General features: G+C 31.6%; 1 protein-coding gene across 1 annotated transcript in view; it reads right to left on the reverse strand.

Annotated features, from left to right (window-relative positions):
- The window catches only part of SYCP2 (synaptonemal complex protein 2), a 57,367-nt gene extending 41,671 nt beyond the window's left edge, over positions 1–15,696 (reverse strand). The window contains exons 1-13 of the mRNA XM_063115125.1: positions 15,673–15,696; positions 14,580–14,723; positions 13,634–13,762; positions 12,720–12,818; positions 12,399–12,423; positions 10,139–10,224; positions 9,420–9,505; positions 9,107–9,141; positions 7,701–7,843; positions 7,569–7,621; positions 6,094–6,139; positions 5,454–5,549; positions 1,254–1,314 (exon numbers count right to left, since the gene is read on the reverse strand). Of these exons, the coding sequence (XP_062971195.1) occupies positions 1,254–1,314; positions 5,454–5,549; positions 6,094–6,139; positions 7,569–7,621; positions 7,701–7,843; positions 9,107–9,141; positions 9,420–9,505; positions 10,139–10,224; positions 12,399–12,423; positions 12,720–12,818; positions 13,634–13,762; positions 14,580–14,723; positions 15,673–15,696 (1,027 nt within the window). The remainder of the gene's footprint in view (positions 1–1,253; positions 1,315–5,453; positions 5,550–6,093; positions 6,140–7,568; positions 7,622–7,700; positions 7,844–9,106; positions 9,142–9,419; positions 9,506–10,138; positions 10,225–12,398; positions 12,424–12,719; positions 12,819–13,633; positions 13,763–14,579; positions 14,724–15,672) is intronic.
- Between the last annotated feature and the right edge of the window lie 4,079 nt (positions 15,697–19,775).

The following is a 19,775-nucleotide window of genomic DNA, read 5'->3' on the forward strand; positions in this document are numbered from 1 at the left end:
TTACTAACCTGTTATTTCTTCCCATATTTATATACAGTCCCAATCGGAATTCCAGCAGGCTTTGTGCAATGATTGGTAAACCAATTTTAAAATTTATATTGAAATCCAAAAGGCCTAGAATTTACTTAAAAAGAAACCCGCAATGTTGGAAGACCTGTAATAGCTGACTTCAAAACTAACGTGATACTGGCATAAGGAATGATAAACAGATCAATGAAATGAATTGGAGCACCAAGAAATGATGCTTACAGAGGCATATGATTTTCAACAAAGGAACCAAAAAAATCCAGTGGAAAAAGAAAAGCCTTTTCAGCAAATAATCCTGAAATAACTGCATATCCATATGAAAAAAAACCCCAAACCCTCAATTCCAACATCACACCATAACCAAATATTAATTTGAGATGGATCATAATCCTAAATATAAAAACTAAAACCATAAAGTTTTTATAGAAAAACAGGAAAACATCTTTGTGACTTAGGAGTAGGCAAAAATTTCTTAGGTCACAGAAGGTAATAACCATAAAAGAAAAAAATGATCAAGTAGACTTGAAATTCAAAAACCTCTGCTCACTAAAAACACCATTAAGAAAATGAATAATCAAGATAGAGACTGAGAGAAAATACTCACAGAACATATAACTGCCAAAAGATTGGCAAGAACTCTTAAAACTCAATAATAAAATAAGGCAGTTCAATAAAGAATGGACAAAATATTTAAACAGATATTTCACAAAGAAAGATATATGAATGGCCAATAAACACATGAAAAAGTGCTCAATATCACTGGTCATTAGGAAAATACTAATAAAAACCGTAATGAGATACCACTACATGTCGATCAAAATGACTATGTCTTAATATCTGAATTTGTAATAGTACTAGTCTGCCAACTTATATGATTTTGCCCAGGAGTGCCATGAAATTCCAGTTACAGGAGTAGAGAAACTGGATGCTTGGATTTAATCAAATGAATGGGGTAGAAGGGCAAGAGCCTTAAACATGTTGACAAAAGAGTGGTCAAGCTGATTGATCATGAGTTCTAGACTAGACAGGGAAGGAAATAAGTACAGGAGGGAGCTGGGAGATTGGGGGGGAAACAAAGTCTGGGAATTTGATGAACTTAGGAATGCAAGCATCTGAAAATGTTGATTTTGCTTTCTTTTGTCTATTTTGTTATCCCAGAGAGGATACAACTTCTATTCCATATGATAACAATGAAGAAGAGAATTATAGAAAAATAAGTTTAATACCTTCAATGCCGTATATTTGTACTTTTTCCTCAGGCACAGTGACTGCTTCCCACTGATGATCCTTAAATTTAAAAATAGGTTTCGGCCATAAATAAATAATAATTTATTTCTGATTTAAAGCTTCTTTAAACATCAATTTATAGGTCACACAAACAATAAAGGTTTTTTTTTTTTTTACTAAATATAACTAAGGAACCAGTTTACGTAACACATTTCTTGTTCCATCACTTAGCTACGTAATTTATTACAAATGTTACATTTAATCTTTCTCTTCGCTTTTAAAAGGAAATGATGATATTAATTTTACAGTTCCCTATTCTTAACCCCCCCCAAAAAACTATCTGTTAATATTTATTACAGGATATTCTTTTTAAAAATGTTACTAAATTCTTTTATTTTTCCTTTGAAATATTTTGTGATGTCCTACTCATTCCTCAATTCCTACTACTGCTACCTATTACAGGTTCCGTAACCACAATACTCATTAACTGACTGTCCTTAGATTCAAATACTGAATGCACATGAATAATATCCTAAAATGTTTTCTCCTTCTAATATTTTCATTGAAAATGTGTATAAGTGAATAAATACTGAATTCACGAAGAGTAAAAATTAGATAACATTTCTTTAAAAAAAGAGACCCTAAAACTTCCCAGTAATCTTGAGAGAAAAATAGACCTAGTTCTTTTGTAATTTAAGGACCACTCATTTTATAGAAATTTCTCTAAATCTTCAATCTCTTCATTAATTCCCTCCACATCTTTGACTTAATTGAAACCAGTCATACACTGAGGGCATTACTATCTTGACAGCCTTCTCCAGTTAAGGTGCTAATTCTCCTCTATCTCAAAACCTCAGGATAAGGAGGAAAGGGTTGGTATCCTCATTTCTCCCCAAAGCTTTGAGCAGCCTCCTATTTCTCCTTGCCCTTCTGAGGCACAAGTCAGCTGGCATACTCTACCCCTACTGATTGTTATTGTCTACCAACTTCAAATTGATTTCCTCATACATTGAGGTTCCTGGTTCACTGTCTTCCTTTTAAAACCAATTTTATGATGGAAATTTTCGAACAGATTTTTTAAAGTAGAAATAATAGTATAACAAAACTAAAATATGCCTTTACCCAGCTTGAACAGTTATCAATATATTGTGGCAACCTTGTTCCATTCTAACCTCCCACTCTTCCTCCATTATACTCCTTCTTCTTGACCTCAATTTTTTCTGTAATGTCCCCCTCTCTATCTGTCCCTCACCATCAATTTTACAAAGCTCTTATCCTTAAAATATTAAGTACCTAACAAGAACCCCTCCCTTGAATTTGCATCTCATTATAGCTACTTCTATGCTCTCTTTCCCTTAACTTGTTTTTATTTCCTGAACAAATATTTCAGCTTTCCAAGAATGGCTAAACTCTCATCACTTAAGTGAAAATCCTCCTTCATGTGTTATTTTATTGAACCTTGCAGGAGTATTTGATAGTGCTGATCATTTCCTCTTACACAAACTCCTTTCCCTTGTCTTCCATAACATCATACCCTTTTAAATTTGTTCTCTTTTGGCTGATTCTTCAAGTATCCTTCTGGCTAGAGTCTCTTCTACCTAGCCTGTGTAAATTTGTGTTTTTTACAGTTTTTTCATGAGGCATTCATTAAATACCATGACTTCATTTGTCATCTATAAATAGATAGCTTCTATATCTCTACTTACGGCTCTGTACCTTCACCTGAGCTTCAGACCAATGTATCCAACTGCCTATCAGGAATCTTCGGCTGAATATCCCACAAGCATCCCCAAATCAATACATTCAAGGCTGAACTCATCATCCTTCCCTTACAAAACTTGTGTCTACATCCCCATTCACCAACTTTTATTAATCCTTTCTTTTTTAACTATAAACAAATCACCAAGTTTGCTCAATTCAACTGCAAGTTTTTCTGGAATCCATCCATTTCCATCCATCCCATTGTCACTTCCCAAAACCATGCAATCATGAAGGGTTTTTTTTGATAGAAACATAATTGTTGTAGATACCTATGGAATACAGCATTGAATATCAATATCTGTGTGCAATATGTGATCCTCAAATTAGGATTAGTATATTCAACATTGCAAAATGTAATCATTTTTTGTGGCCCTTTATCAGTTTCTCACTAACCCCCACACCTCCGTAAATTCTCACCTGGATTATTGCAAAAGCCTCCCAATTGCCTCTGGTCTTGTTGCTTTTTAATACATTCTCCCTACCAGGAGGATTTTTTACACAAACGTGTTTCCCCAGTGCCTAGTACATATCTAGCACATAGTTAAGTTCTTGATAAATATTCACTGAATTGATGTTACCTCTTACTTATAATCCTTCATTGGCTCCACACTGCCTTATTTCTTTCCAATCCCCTATGTACTCTAAGTACTAATCATACTATTTATCCTTCAGTTCTTTCAATATTCCATTTATTAATTCTTGCAACAAATATGAGCCCTTGAATAGCTATAAACAAGAAAAGATTTATGATCTCATAAATCTTATATTCTATGGGAGAAAACATTTAACAAACAACAAATGAACTAATGATTTTAAATAGCAATAACTACCACAAAGGAAATAAAACAGGACAATGTGATATATTGTAGCCATGAGGCTACTTTATGTTGAGTGACCAGAGAATACCTCTCGAAGAAGGTAACATTTATGCTGAAATCTAAATGGAAAAAAACTAAGATGTAAGGATTTGGAGAAGGTGTTTTAGGCAGAACTAGGAAGTAGAAAGACTTGAGATGGGCATTATCTGTGTTAGAGAATAGAAAAAATGAACATGGCTGGAACACAGTCATTATAGAGAATGGTATGAGATAACATAGAAACAGCCAGGGGCCAAATCATAGAAAGCTTTATATGCTATGTTAAAGAGACAAAAGAAGGGTTTTAGCAGCCACTATATGGAGAATGGCTTCTAGGGAGAGCAAGGGGGAATACAAGAATAGCATACTACTACTATTAAAATTCAGAGGAGAGAGGATATTCAATATGTCTTAAGGAAGAAGAATCCCCCAGCATCTTGATCAGTGTCTGGAACACAGAAGGCATTTGATACATAAAAATGCATTTTAGATCTTCCCTATCATATATAATACCATAGTACAATTGATTATTTTCTTCTCTACACCATCCATTAGACCAAGATAAATGAAGGTAGGGTCTACATCAAAACTATTCCCTTCTCCCCAAATGAAATTCTAGTTCCTGAAAGAAAAGTCAGTTAAAAATATTCCTACAAACCCTGTAAAAGAAATACACTAGTGAAAACTGTCAATGCCCCTGAGAAGTAGTACTAGTCATTGGAACTCAATTTTAATTAAGCATTCTAATAAGGCACTCTAAAATAAAATAAATAAATAAAGGTATGTGAACTCCTAAGAGGTATTTAAAGTTCACCTATAAAGAGTTAACCTGGAACAAAAAGCAGGATTCTATAAGAAACAGACTAAAAAGACTAACGCCTTATTATATCACCAGCCACAACCAGATCAGTAAATGCTGATAAAACTCTTAACTCAGATTTTGGCAAAGAGACTACACAATTTGAGCTAGAATATGGCAATGTATCAAATATGAGGTGGTAGCTATAAAGAAACAATGGCTCAAGGATTTTCCTTAGGTAAAAAAGAGGTCAGTAGAAAATATGCCACCAGCTTGGAAGGCTTAAGAATAGCTACAGAAAGAAAAGAGCTCAGAAAGAAAAGAACTAAAATTCACTTCCGAGTGTTACCGTAAGAATCAATCTCACTATTTCCAAAGAGAAGATTTTATAAATGAATAAGTTAAGACCACTTATCATTATCTATTAACGTCATTTTTAACAGAGGGCTTTTGTGTTTGAGTAACTGTTATCTTTTCTAAAGTTAACTCACTTTCACTTTGAGTTATCTGTCATTAATTAACATGTAATTTACTTCTGAAAAGCTTATATATTAAAATTTAGCATTGATTTTTTTGTTACAATAAAACATCAGAAATAACGTTTATTTCTAATTATCTTGGTAGGTTATCATGCTAATCAAAACTACTAGCGTTAACACTGAAATTTATCTAAAGAATGGCCAGAAAAATAAATATACAAAGAAATCCACATTCTTAAGGTGAATTTAAAAAATTCATATATACATACAAGTATAGAATAATACAGAGGAAATAAAGCTTACATCATTATCTCCAGCAATGTAGAATGATAAAGTCTGGCTCCCAAGATTAAAATCGATCCAGAATTCCTCAAGTTTTTCATCTGCTGGTATTTGCAGCTAATAAACATATAAAACTAGTATATACTACACTTTTTAAAATGACAACAAAAAATTATGATCATGTTATATTCATGGCTAAATCTTTTTTAAAAGGAAAAAAGTATAGCTAGAAGAGGAGGGAAGAGAAAGAGCAGACAAATATAACATTTAGATAGATTTAGAAACAAGCAAAGGAAATGCTTTTATAATATCTTACATAGAAATTAGCTAGCCTTAAGAAATCACAAATATTCCAAGTGCTAACAGAGGTTGAAAATATTAGTTTGAATATATTCATGAAGGATAAATGAATAATAGGCTTGATTAGGAGAAAGTTTATACAACGGCAGCCTTTATATTTCAATTATTCTCCCCTATAGATATGCTGCCTCATAAAATTTCTCCTGGTGCCACAGTCAGATACAGAATACCAGGCCAGTTGTATCTGTGATCTAATAATGATTATTTTTAATGTTATCAACTTATAATTCACAATTCACTTGACTATTGCATCAAGATCCATCCAATAACTAAAACAGCATGTGCTAAACTTAAAACTTACCTCATATTTATCAAGAAATGCAGATAAGCAAGGAAATGTAAAGACCCTGAAATAAGAAGTAGTTTGGGTTTAAGAAGAAAATTAATAAGCCTTTATAGCATAATCTTGTCCAGACATATAAATCATGCCTAGAATCAAAAGGAAATCAGGTAGTGGTCATTAATAACAATTTTTTTTTTTAAATGACTGGTAAGGGGATCTTAACCCTTGACTTGGTGTTGTCCGCACCACACTCTCCCAAGTGAGTGAACCAGCCATCCCTATATAGGTATTCAAACCCGTGGCCGTGGTGTTATCAGCACCACACTCTCCCAAATGAGCCACGGGCCAGCCCTCATTAATAACAATTTAAAAAACAAAATCATATCTCCCTCTTTATTACTTTTTAAAATTAGTGTTCAATGGAACTTTCTTTATCTAGAGAAAACCATATTACTTTGAAGATATTACTCAACCTATTATTTTGAATAAAGTGACTGCACCAAAACTTTTTTGCATCTTATTAAATATGAGCAGAGATTCCTAATTTAGCTTATACTATAAATACAGTGGTAGTTCCCATAGGGCTTAGATGAGAAAAGAAGAGTAGAAGTGAAAAATTCTACTAATAAAAATGGCTAAATTCACGGAATGCTTTCATGGTCAGATACTATTTTAAACACTCAGCATATTAATATTCCATTTAATCTTCACAACAAACATATGAGGGAGGTATTATTAGTATACTTATATTACAACTAATGAAACTGAGACAAGTAAGATTAAATACTTTGCCCAATATTAGAACAGGAAGAGTAAAACCTATGATTCAAATCCAGGTAATTTTACTCCTTGCAGTTAACTCTCATCCTATCTTTCACTTGCTTAGTATGTGAAGTAAATCTGAACTGATTCATCCAATATGTGTGCCCTGAACGTCTATTAAATATTAAGCATTGCAAATATTGTTGTTCTGTCATTATAAAAAATGATAAAAATTCACATTACATATCCTTTCATGTCCATTTCTGAGGTTAAATAACCTCAGAAAGATCCTACTTACAGTATGTTAATTATCAAGGAAGATGATTTGTTTGCTATATATTTTCATTCCAGAATGTGGATGAAGGAGGCAGTTTAAGTATTATATATATATCTAGATTTTTATTAGTCCTCAAACACTAAATAATAATGTATATGCAATTCTGAAATATAGTAAACCAATTTGAACAAAGTTATTAATTAACATGAATTAAATAAAAATGCATATTTTCCTCTAAAAAAATACAAAGCAAAACAAGGTCAGTGGAGGATTATTTCAGACTACCAGTGTAGTAATTTACTAAATGATGCCATTGTTTTAAATTAAATATCTGTGCACATTTTATACTCCAGTGTAACGGAACAAATAAACTTATAAAGGTTCAACATTGGGTGCTTATTTTTCAGCCCTATTTTTTTCAAGAGTAAATGGTTGTGTATTGCATTAAATTTACCTTCTCCTGTCTCCAAGCATGCCATTCACAAGATTGAGAAATATCCTGCAATCCTAATTTTAAAAAGAAAGACTTTTAAAAATCATATTAAAAAATAACATTCACTAATTCTGCTATTTTTATATAACTTACTGTTTCAAATTCAGAGTCTTTAATTCCTTTAAATGCATTAGCAATAAAATCCATGGAAAACCACTGACATGCCAGTTCTTGTCTTTGTTTTTCTGTGGTCATTCTACATAAAGCTTCTATGATGCCTATCTGTAAATCATAATCTATTAAAAAAAATTGTTAATCAATGTATAATATGAAATTATGAAAATTAAATTCATAAAAGTCCATATAGTTTAAAAGATATTAGAACACACAAGACAAATAAGAAAAATATTAGTGCAATATACTCATTTTTTTCTATTTTCTTTATATGGATTAGAAATATCTCATTATGACAGGGAATTAATACAGCCCAAATAACAAATTTACTAATAGAAGGAGTGAAACTTTTAAAAAATGCAAAAGAAACTCCTAAATATTCAAAGACTCTGACATTTCATTATTATTACAGTTGTAAATTGCAAAAAAACTTATACAGTAGTGTATAAATCACAGAATCCTTGTTTTCCTCTCATGTAACATGATGTTTACACTCATCACAGAGTACTTTAACCGTGATTTATTCTATATGTAAATCACTACATCAAAATTTGCTCATAGGAAACTTATAAAAGAAAATTTAAGTTCTTTTAGTAAATACATTGTTTAAAAATAAGTCTATCAATCCCTAGTGCTATGGTTTCAATGTTTGTTCCCTCCAAAGCTCATGCTGAAATTTAATCCCCATTGTAACAGTATTAAGAGGGTAATCCAATTATGATATTTGAAAGGTGGGGCCTTTAAGAGGTGACAGGATCATGAGGGCTATGCCCATTCATAGATTAATGGGTTAATGAATGAATAGGTTATCATGAGAGTACACTGGTGGCTTCATAAAGAGAGAAAGAGCACGTGGACATGCTCGGCCCTCTTGCCATGTGATTCCCTGTATCACCGGGAGATCCCCCACCAGGAAGAAGGCCCTCACCAGATATGCCCCCTTGACCTTGGACTTCCCAGCCTCCAAAACTGTAAGAAATAAATTTCTTTTCTTTATAAATTATGCAGTTTCAGGTACTCTATTAATAAGTGACAGAAAATAGACTAAGACCAAGAATATTAGACCTCCTAATTTCATAAAATACCACTTGAGGAATTTCTTAGCACAAGTAATTCAGATCAATTGGAAAATTAAGGTATTATTCATAAATATATCATTAGGCACAAATTATGTTTATCTAATGCCTATTGTCATATAAATTATTTTTGTTCCAAAGATATTTATTTTTTTAAAGTGACTTAAAAACTGTTTGATTGTACATAAAGCTTATAATTCCCTGACATAATCTCACCACATTACAATGCTATTATCATTCTGATTAAAAGGATATTATATACTATTCACAAATTTGGAATAATTTCAAATTTTGACAAGACGAACTTACCTCCAGCATCTAAAATCCTTTCTCCCATACTATTCCTGTGAATTAAAGCAACAGATTATGTACTGAACTAGTATTAAATAAATAGAAATCCTCTATGTTTGGGGGGAAATAACTTTCACTAAAATTTACAATTGGCTAGTATCACTGACTTTTGCCGAAAATATATACATATATTACATTATATTAAAAAGCTACAATAATTCATCAGTTTCAATTATTAATGCAAACTCATAGTTTCATTATTGCCTTATAAAACATTCTTTAAATTCTTGACTTGAACAACTAATAAAAGAAATATAGTACAAATTATTACATGAGAATTAACATTTCTTGGTTAGAGAGCATTTTCCTGGCATCTTGAGGCATTTTGTCAAGCATAGCATTCATTTTTTTTAAAGTCTAGAAAAGAAAAAAAGATAATGCATTCACTTTATATTCAGTGAAACATTAAGTATTTAGAGAAATATTCTAGGCACATAAACTTAGAAGCCTAATTTTTTCTTAATCACTGCATTTTATGCAGGGAATGGACTAGGATAGAGGAAACAAGTATAAAATAGTGAATACAAAACAGCATAAACCACAGGATATCAAGAGTAGAATATAACAAGACTCCTGTATTTAAAGCATTTATACTGTTTGCAATATGACATACATTTACTATTTCTCTATTATAAGATCTGAGGAAGCCAAAAAGTTACCTAATTTCTATTCTTATGTTATACAAATGTACACATGTATATACACTAATACAGATTATTTTTAGTATTTAAATACTTAAGAATCCCTAATATCTGGATATTTATTTTAATATGAGATTTAAGCATACCTAAGCTCATATGGTTATACATTTTTAATAAATATTTAGGAAATATATTCATTATGTCTGGTGATGAATAGTGAAGACAACAGAAATAAACTCCAAGATAATTTAGTCCAAGATAAAGTAATTTTTCAATTTGATAAATTGCTATTAAATTTTCTTCACTTTCTCATTATTGTTTTAAAAGACTATCAAACAAATGAGTTTACCTCCTGCTGAATACAAATATTCACTCTTGAGTCAATAACCAGGGCACAAATTCGAGGTACGAAACATTCCACTACTTGTCTTTCACCTGAATGGAAGTGTTAAATTACTGATAAATATTCATTTTATATCCTTTAGAATGGCAGTCTTTTCTTATATGAATTAATGGAAAGGATGTACTAGTGCAGCTCAGAAGAGGGTCCACTGGCCTGGGCATCAGAAAACATAAAATTAAGCCCCGGGGTTCTGCCACTAAATAGTTCAAAAGTAGAAACTTCTATTTTAAGACTGGCCCCAATTTGTAGTCATACCTCAAAAATTCTTATACCCATAAAGACCATCAATGTGTCTTCACCTCATGAAGTTCTAAATGATCTAAGCTATTTTTAAGTAAACCCATTTTCAAAATATAAGGCATTATCAATACTATAGTCAAAGGAATTTTCTACATGCTATTTCATAATGCAAATTTTAAAAATAATTTTAAACAATGGAAATACTACAACAGCAAATGTTCAACTTTCCAAAATGATTACACTGAAAGAAAAAAATACTCAGATGAAAAGATATAATGATTTACTTTTAAAAAATTAGCTGAATCACTTTAAAATTGCTTGTGCTTAGAACTGTTTTCTCCCCTACCAACTTAGGAATTTAGACTAAATTAATTACAAAACAAAAGTCAATGAAAAGGTAGCATTAACTATTATTTAAATCAACAACAGTTTGTTTGAAACTTTTTGGCTTTGAAGGCAGCAAATAGCTTCATTTATAAGTAATTCACCAGCCTTAATTACCAATTTGAGGTTAAGTCTTCCTCAACCAACACAGAGATAAAATAGATTGGTTCTGATTGCTTGGCACAAGACACTTGCTAGCCACAAGTGAAAGGATGAATTGTAACATGTTCTGCATTCTCAGCTTACTATTGAAAATTTTTTTTCCATTACATCAAGGGTTGGCAAACTATGGCCCACAAACTAAGTCCAACCCATTGCCTGTATCTGTATGGCTGTATCATTCATCAGCAGGTGCCACGTGGAAAATACTAAAAACTATTATGTTTTATTGAACCAGCAGTGCCAAAGGTGAACTTCATTTACTCTCCTAAACTTAGCCATTGTTAGTTATGTGAATTTTTGTCAGAAATAAAAACTGAGAATCCTGACTTGCCCTACTACGTAGCAGTCCAATTGCTTAGCAGTGGTAAAGTTTTACCGTGACTTTTTGATATTCAGGGCCAAGACTGAAATTTTTCTGAACAAGAACAGTCCCCAATCATTATTATTGAATATTAAATGGCTTTGGTGCTTTGGGTGCAGAACTGATAATGTTTCTTAATGAATTGATCCCCAGATTACAAGACAAAATAGTGCTTAAATGATAAACTTACACTGCAGTCATTTTGATGATAACTGAGGTTATGTGAATGGCAAGTAGTGCTAAGGTGCTTTATACATTTCCCAGAACATCAAAAGTTAAAACAAAAAGTGACATATCCATTCTCACACAAATTTACAGGGAATATATTTTTTCCAAGCTCCATCTACAGGTCCAGCAGCATATTTGGACCTTGATATAAATGCAAAGGATATTTCTGTATTTCAAAATCCATTTACTTGTCCAATCAAGGAGCTTTCATATAACCTTCAATTGAAAGTGATTAATCTTCAATGCAATGACATTCTAAAAGGCAAATATTAAGGGAAAAAAACCTAACAATTCTATTAATGCCTTCTAAGTGATGAACATGCTCAATTAAAATCATGATCATGAACTGATATTAATACTTGGCACTATGTGCATGAGGATACAATTGTCTAATGCGACATACATAAAATCTCACTACAGATAAGCATTAACAAATGAATATGTGCAATCAATTTTGAAAATAGGGAACACTAACTCTGAACCCTAATTAAGTGAATTGTTATCCCCTCAAAAAAGAATGCTATTTCCCTCATTGGTATATCTGTATAACAAAACCTTGTACTCAATTATTACATATTTGTGTCAAAAAAATTTGCAGAAATTTGTTTTCTTTCTTGTTATATAAGTACCTACATAATATTCTCAATTTTTTTCTCTTGGATTACAAAGTCTAAAATATTTACTATCTGGCCTGTTATAGAAAAAAATTTGGTGATACTTGAATTAGACAAAGAGTTCTTAATAGTAGGACAATACTATGGGAATTGCAAAATTATACTAAAACTCTAACAGCAAATTATTGTTCCAACAGAAATAAATGTTTATTATTACCTTCATCACTGACATCATGTATGACCTGAAAAGAAGTGAATAATATTTAGTTTACAATTTACCATCTTCTACTATAAACCATTACAAATGGTAATAAAATGACAGATCACATTGTAACTCATAATATAACCATTTAATTTTTATTTATTAACTAACCATTTAATTATATTAACCAGGATAAATGCTTTATACAATCTGTATAGTCTAATCCAACCAAATCACTAACCAAATAGTGACTTTTAGTCTCAGGGCACAGAGAACACAAATTGATTTTTAAATGAACACATGCTTTATAACATCAGTGAATCAATGTGATTTTACCATCAAAAGATCAAATAAGTCTTCTACCATATTTATAACATCATTTGAATTTCCTCGACTTAGAATAATCTCCTTGGATTTTTCAAACCAGGAAACCATGTAAAAAAAAAAAAAAAGTTCATATTACCTACTTTGAATTCCACTTTAATAATTTAAATAATATTTTTTGTCTACCTTTGCATAAACAGTAAACCTAGGACTAAAGAGACATCAAAAATAAAAATTCCAGTACTGTATCGAAGTAAGTTTATGCTTTTAAACATCTTCCTTGGTTTTTTTTGGTTAACTCACTGTATTTTCCCATTGTTTAAAATAGGAATAGATAGTTAATCTTAATTCCAAGTAGAGGATCCTTATTTCCCCCTTCAAATTCCTAGTTCAGGTACATTTCTTATAACAGATGAAAATGAATTATCGCAATTTAGATTATTTTGGTATTAGTAATTTTTAAAGTTTTAGTATTATTTTACCTTAATTAATCAACTAATTCAGATATCTGAGTACATACTATATCCCAGGTACTGTTCCAGGTGCTGGTTACACAGAAGTGAACAAAACGGACAAAAATCAACACCCTACATTCTAACATGGGAGACAGACAACAAACAATATAAAAATAAAAATAAAATTAGATAGTGATTAAAAAGAGCTAAAGAGAAAAGTAAGCAAATAAAGGCCTTAGAGAGTCTTGTGACCTTAAATTTACATGATTATCAAGGAGCCTGTGATCCTTCCTTGTGTTCTTCATCTTTGTAACGTATACCATGAGCTATAAAAATATTTGTTTTAATCTCCAAGTTTTATATAAAATTGCCAAATTTATTTTTCAACAGTTGGATTGTTTATCATTATACTAGAAAGTAAACTTTTACCATATTTTTGTCACATGAATATGTTACATATTCTATACTTATCTTTTGGACTAGTCCTTGTTTTATCATAGTCAGAAGTCCAGCTTGTCCCAATATACTGATATTTTTGCCACATCTTCCAATGGAAACCAAAATGGTTGAAACAGTTTGGATATCCTTTTTATTAAGTTCCTGAAATGAAAAGCATACATTTAAACTTCTACAAACACAAAACAGTATAGGATGGGCATTGTTTTAGGAACTTTATACACATATTTCTCATCCTCATAAATCCTGAAAGGCAGCCATTGTCATCATCCCCGTATTGCAAAAGATGAAAGTGTGGTCCAAAAAAAGCAACTTCCCAAAGCCACCCAACTAGTGAATAATAAACTCAGAACAAAAATGAAGATTAGTATAAATTCAAGAAAATTTAGACTATTATACAATGAATCTGTTACCTTCCATTCTGAAAAGCTCCATTTAAATAATAAATCCAAGAAATTTAATTCAATCTTTTAGATTTATAGCAAATCTCAGATACTGGGGAAGACTGCCAATAATCACCTTTTCTCATGTATGAAAATGCCTTAGATAAGAAAAATCAAACCCAAGGTTGTGGATAATATTTTTTTTTGGCTTATTTTTGAAAGCACAAAGCACTGTCTGTGTAACATCAAGAATATGTTGATAGGTTTTTAAAAAACAGATCAAGTTGTTTAAATTTCAAATAGGTAAACTATTTTTTCCAAGTTTGGGTAACAGTTAATAACGGTAACCCTATGTAAGCACAACTTTTTGTATATTTTATTTGGAAAACAACAGTCCAATGTGTTGAGACTCTTCAATCAAACAAAAAAGCAAATGCTGAAGTAAGCATTTCTTTATATAATTATAAGCCAGCTTACTCAAGCCTTTCTATTCATTTTTCCTAATGGCGTACTTCTTCCTATAAAATAGAGTTCTAGCTGATAATTTTAATAACCATTCAGCAAAAGTAAATATTTACCCTGCATATCAGGTCATCCAACTTGCGGAAAAACTGTTTGCTGCATTTAATCTTCACATCTTCACAAATATCAATTTGTAAAAGAGTTTTCAGAGGTTTGAAATCATTTTTTCTTAAAGCTTCATCGATGCATTTTTCCAACTGCTAGAGAAATATAGTTAATGAAACATATATTGAATTAAAACCAAAATTAGTCACCTTATGCAATCTAGTAATTTGAGGATTGTTTTCACATGAAAAAATATCAATTCACTTTTTTTAAAAAACCTACCCACTACTAAATTTGAAGTAACTGAATTAGAGATTTTTTTTTTATAATAAGACTCTAAATGGGAAAAAAAATATTTTACTAATATTTCCAATTCATATCTTCTTTTGCTAAAGTCATCACTATGTCAAACTCAACAAAAATTTGTTCATAAAAAAAAGTAAAATCAACTTTATAGTAACTAATACTTAATACCATGGATAAAAGCCCAGAATGTCTGACTCCCAACTTCTTAATGAGGTTTAAGCAGTAAAGAAAAATGCATAAAGACAGGCAAAAACACCTTTTAGAAACTATACCAACCAATATTACTTAAGTATTACCCTTATATAATATTTATAACCTTTACAAAATCTGCCGTCCCTGCTAAAGTGCTACCTCGTTAATAAGAAATTTTCATACTACAATCTGATCACTAACAGACTTGATCGTGAATTTACTGCATACATGTTAAATAGATTATTAAAACTTACTCTTTATCTAAATTCACGTATCAAACAGTTTTAAAATTTGATATAAAAACATCCAGGCATAAGTTATGCATTAATCAGTGCATAAGTCTTTTCAACATGAAAGGTATATACTTTATAAATTATATATTAACCAATACTTTATAAATATTGTAATACTTTATATTTTTAATATAGCTTTTGAAAACTTATCTATTGAATAAAAGAAAGGACATTTTTATTTAAATTACTCTACTCTTGACCATTTCATAAAAACACATAAGCTTTGTCATTGCTAAAAATATAGCACTGAATACCTATGAGTAAACAAAAAGTGATTTTAGAAAACATTTCCTTTTGGTCTAGGACTACATACCTGGTGATCTGGTCTCACTGGCATTTTTACTTCATTTAAAAACAGCAGGACAAAGCAAACACCTATAAAATAAAACATATTTTTTGTTATCTTACAGTCTCTTCCATGTATTTACAGTTTTAATATCTTAACAGACATAAGTAAGCATTGCTGCTTATACCAAAGACGATAAATATTGTTTCTTTAAATTTCTCACTGGACATTTCTCATGCCTGTTAATCAAATCACACATTTGAATCTGGTCAAAGAAATTTCTAGAGCAAAACTTAAAGATCATTAACTCGAGCCCTCTATTTTTATAGATTACTTAAATAAATGTCATACATCCTGCCGAAAGGTCAAAAAGCTGGTTAGTGAAAGAATACAAACCTGGAACTCCCTCACCAATAATTCCTGCTATACAAGGGTAGTTCAAAAAGTTCATGGAAAAACAATTAAAAAATAATATGAATTTTTCCATGAACTTTTTGAAGCACCCTCATACTTCTTCCACCTTTGGGAACAAGAAGAAAAATACTCTTGAATTAATGTCTAAATGAAATTCAATGATAAAATAGTCAGGAAGGGAAGAATATAGAAATACATTAACAAAGAACAGGATCAATTAGAACATACAAATATGCAAGGAAAGGAGTGAGAAAAAGATAACCTAAGCACATTCCGTATGCCCAGAAGGATGTTTAGAAAAGAGAAAACCCGTTTCTAGCTGAATGTCCAAATCAAGGGTATGTCATCACTTTCCCAAAGTAATCTGTGTCCCTTAAGACCATGAGATGCACATAAAAATGACCATCAAAAATTAATATACTGTAATATGGCTTTTCAACAGAAAGCATCTCCCAGGTTCTAAAGGAAGATTCCATGCTCATGAAAACAGGACCAAAAATAGATGAAGTTACTTGTAACAACACTATTTAGTGTGTTTCTGACAAGGGGATAGACAAAGGCCATTTATTTTCTCTGCCACGAACATCTAAGGGATTAACATTATTTTTAGCAACTGGGAAGAAAATGCAAACCATTTGCTGTACTCCTTGTCAAAACCCTATATGTCCATATGTCCATTTCATTTTGAAGAATACATAGAATTCTTTTGGCTGTCCATTTTGGAATAAAGCACCAAGGGTCATTCTAAAAGCAACCGTGTGCCTGAGGGTATTATTAACATATAACAACATCTAATGCATTTTTTCCATCTCATTTTAATAATTATGGAAATGTTAAAAAAATAAATCTGACATGTTGGTGACAGTCTACCTAGAAAGAACTTATTAGCACCCTTATATAATAAACACATATTTCTAATCTAAAAAATTTTTTTTAAAAAACCTAAGCACATTTTTCCCTTCAAGGAGAACTGAAACAGTAAACAATAGTGTTATTTTTTACTTCGAGCACCACCTACCATCTTAACAAAAGCATCTAACATTTCTAAATGCAATTTTGAGGTTACTTTTACAAAGAAAAAGAAATAGCATGTTTTTTAGACATCATGACTAGAATAACTTAAAAATAACCTATTCTGTGAAGAGCTCTGTAATAGAATCACCAGGAAATTCAGCAGAAAGAAGAAACTAATTAATTGATCCAAGAGGAATGCAGGACTTCCTGTATCCATAAGACAAGAGGCATTAGTCATAGTCTACTTTCTTGCAGACGTGCCAGTAGAGAAATTTGAAATGCCAGTGAGGACATGCATATAAGGCATACAAAAGGTATGAGTAAAAACAAACGAAAATCTCTTACATGTCTAAATGTAATTTAAGATTAACTATAGAGGGAAAAAACATGATCCCTAGAAAGACATTTGCTCCATGCACATAACGAACTGGGTATAAAGCTGTTTTTGCAGCATTGTTTTGAGGGGCAAAATTTCAAAAGCATTTAGATGGGAGTTAAGAATGAGAGGGAGGGTGAGGTATGAATAAAAAAATGTGGTATATGATAATTATGTGAATACAATAGTTAAGTAAAATTAACCAGAACTATAGATACCTGTTAAACAATTTTAAGTTATTAAAAACATATTGCCAAACGATATCTACAGTGTAATGCCATATACGTGAAAAAAGAAACTTCGTATTAGTTGTGATTGTATCTTCATATGTGTGTAAGTATATACATGTGTGTAAAGAGACATTCATCCACACCACTCAAGACAGTTGGGGTATTTGTGATCCCACTGGGGAGGAAGAGTCCAGAGATGCACAGAATTGGAACTGTGCTGTTTATCAAAGGGGGACTTTAGTTTTATTTGCAATTTACACTTTTATACCTTTTTAAAAGTACAGTAAATTCTTGCCAAAATGCAAGTAAGTGGGGTCCAAACAATGGGATTGGTAAAATGTGGGTTTGGGTTAGTGTGAGGGAAATGAGACAACCAAGGCCAGCCTGAGCAGTTAAGTAGCTAGGATTCCAGCTGCTCCATCCAAACCGATCCAGGCCCTAGCTGCAGTTTAGCCCCATATGGTTATTTGTATCTCTTCTGGCTTAAATATCAAAGGGGCAATTATGGGTCTGAGGCTACCTAGGACTTTGAATATTATAGCCATGATTCCAGGATATCTAAACAGTTGGTGGTCATTTTGTCACCCTGACTCAGACATTCAGTCAGGAGAATACTGAAAATGAAGGGATCCATTATTTGCCTCTCAAATTTCTAAGAAGGTGATGGCCTACTACTTTCTACTTGGCTTCACTCTTTCTTTCATCCTCCACAGGCCATCATAGAAGATAAGAAATTTAGCCTGATCCTGTTTGAGAATGTTATTATATCACACATTGTTAGTAGATTTTAATTCATATCTATATATTTATTTATATATCTATATTGATGGAGTTAGGATGTGTTGTCCCCTCCAAAACTCATGTGGAAATTTAATTCCCAATGTGGCAGTGTTGGGAACTGATTGAGTCATGGGTGCAGATCCCTCATGAGTGAATTAATGCTCTCCCTAGATCGGGGGATTAATAAATGAGTTCTCACTCTATTAGTTCCTGTGAGAGCTCATTGTTTAAAAGACCCTGGTGCCTCCCCTCTCTCTCTCTCTTGCCTCCTCTCACCATGTGATTTGCTTGTACCCGCCAGCTGCAGCTGTCCCAGAATCATAAGTCAAATAAACCTCTGTTCTTTATAAATTACCCAGTTTCAGGTATTTCTGTTATAGCAACACAAAACAGATTAAAACATATATATATGTATACATATCAACTTGCTTCAAAGATAGAAAATTGTTAGAAAAATAGGAAAAGTACTATCTCAAGTATGGAAGTAAGAAATAGGTATTACAAATACTGGATTAATGAGGAATCATAATAAGAGCAATGTAAGCTAGAGAACCTTGATCATCTACCACTGCCACTACAATATAGGCCTGAGAGCTTAGCAGGGTGGCTGTTTTCAGGAGAGAACATTCTGTGGGATGGAAAGACCAGGTTAAGGAAAGGATACAGAACAGAACAATGGAATGAAATGATAAAATATACAAAAGAGAAAGTTGAGACAGGACAGAGAGATGCATATATTCCAATATTTATGCAATAAAAATTCCAGAAATTAACAAAAATAGAAAAATAAAAATAGTGGGGTGGCAACAGCTGAATAACAGGCAAGAACTTTCCCAAAATAAATAAAAATATCCACAAATTGAAAACATCCACCAAGTCTCAAGGAAGATGAATAAGAAAAAGTATATCTAGACATATTGTGATGACATTTTTGAATATTAGAAGCTTAAGTTGTTGATTTTCAGAACTGTCTTCTTTTCTACTATAGGCATTTAGTAAATTTCCTCTTAATTACTGCTTTAGTAGCATTCTACAAATTTTGATGTTGTGTTTTTATTTTCATTCAATTCAAAGTACTGTAAAATTTCTCTTGATTTCTCTTTAACTTCTTTGATTTCTCTTTTGATTTCTTCTTCTTTCAAATTATGTAGAAGTATGGTAGTTTCCAAATATCTAGGGATTTTCCAGATTTTTTAAAATACTGACTTCTAATTTAATTCATGGTCACAGAACTTGCTTTGTATGATGTGAATCCTTTTAACTTTTTCAAATTATTTTATGGCCCTGAATACGATTTATCTTGGTAAATGTTCCAT

The sequence above is a fragment of the Cynocephalus volans genome, chromosome 1 (genome assembly GCF_027409185.1).
Source record: "Cynocephalus volans isolate mCynVol1 chromosome 1, mCynVol1.pri, whole genome shotgun sequence".
Classification (NCBI taxonomy): Eukaryota; Metazoa; Chordata; class Mammalia; order Dermoptera; family Cynocephalidae; genus Cynocephalus; species Cynocephalus volans.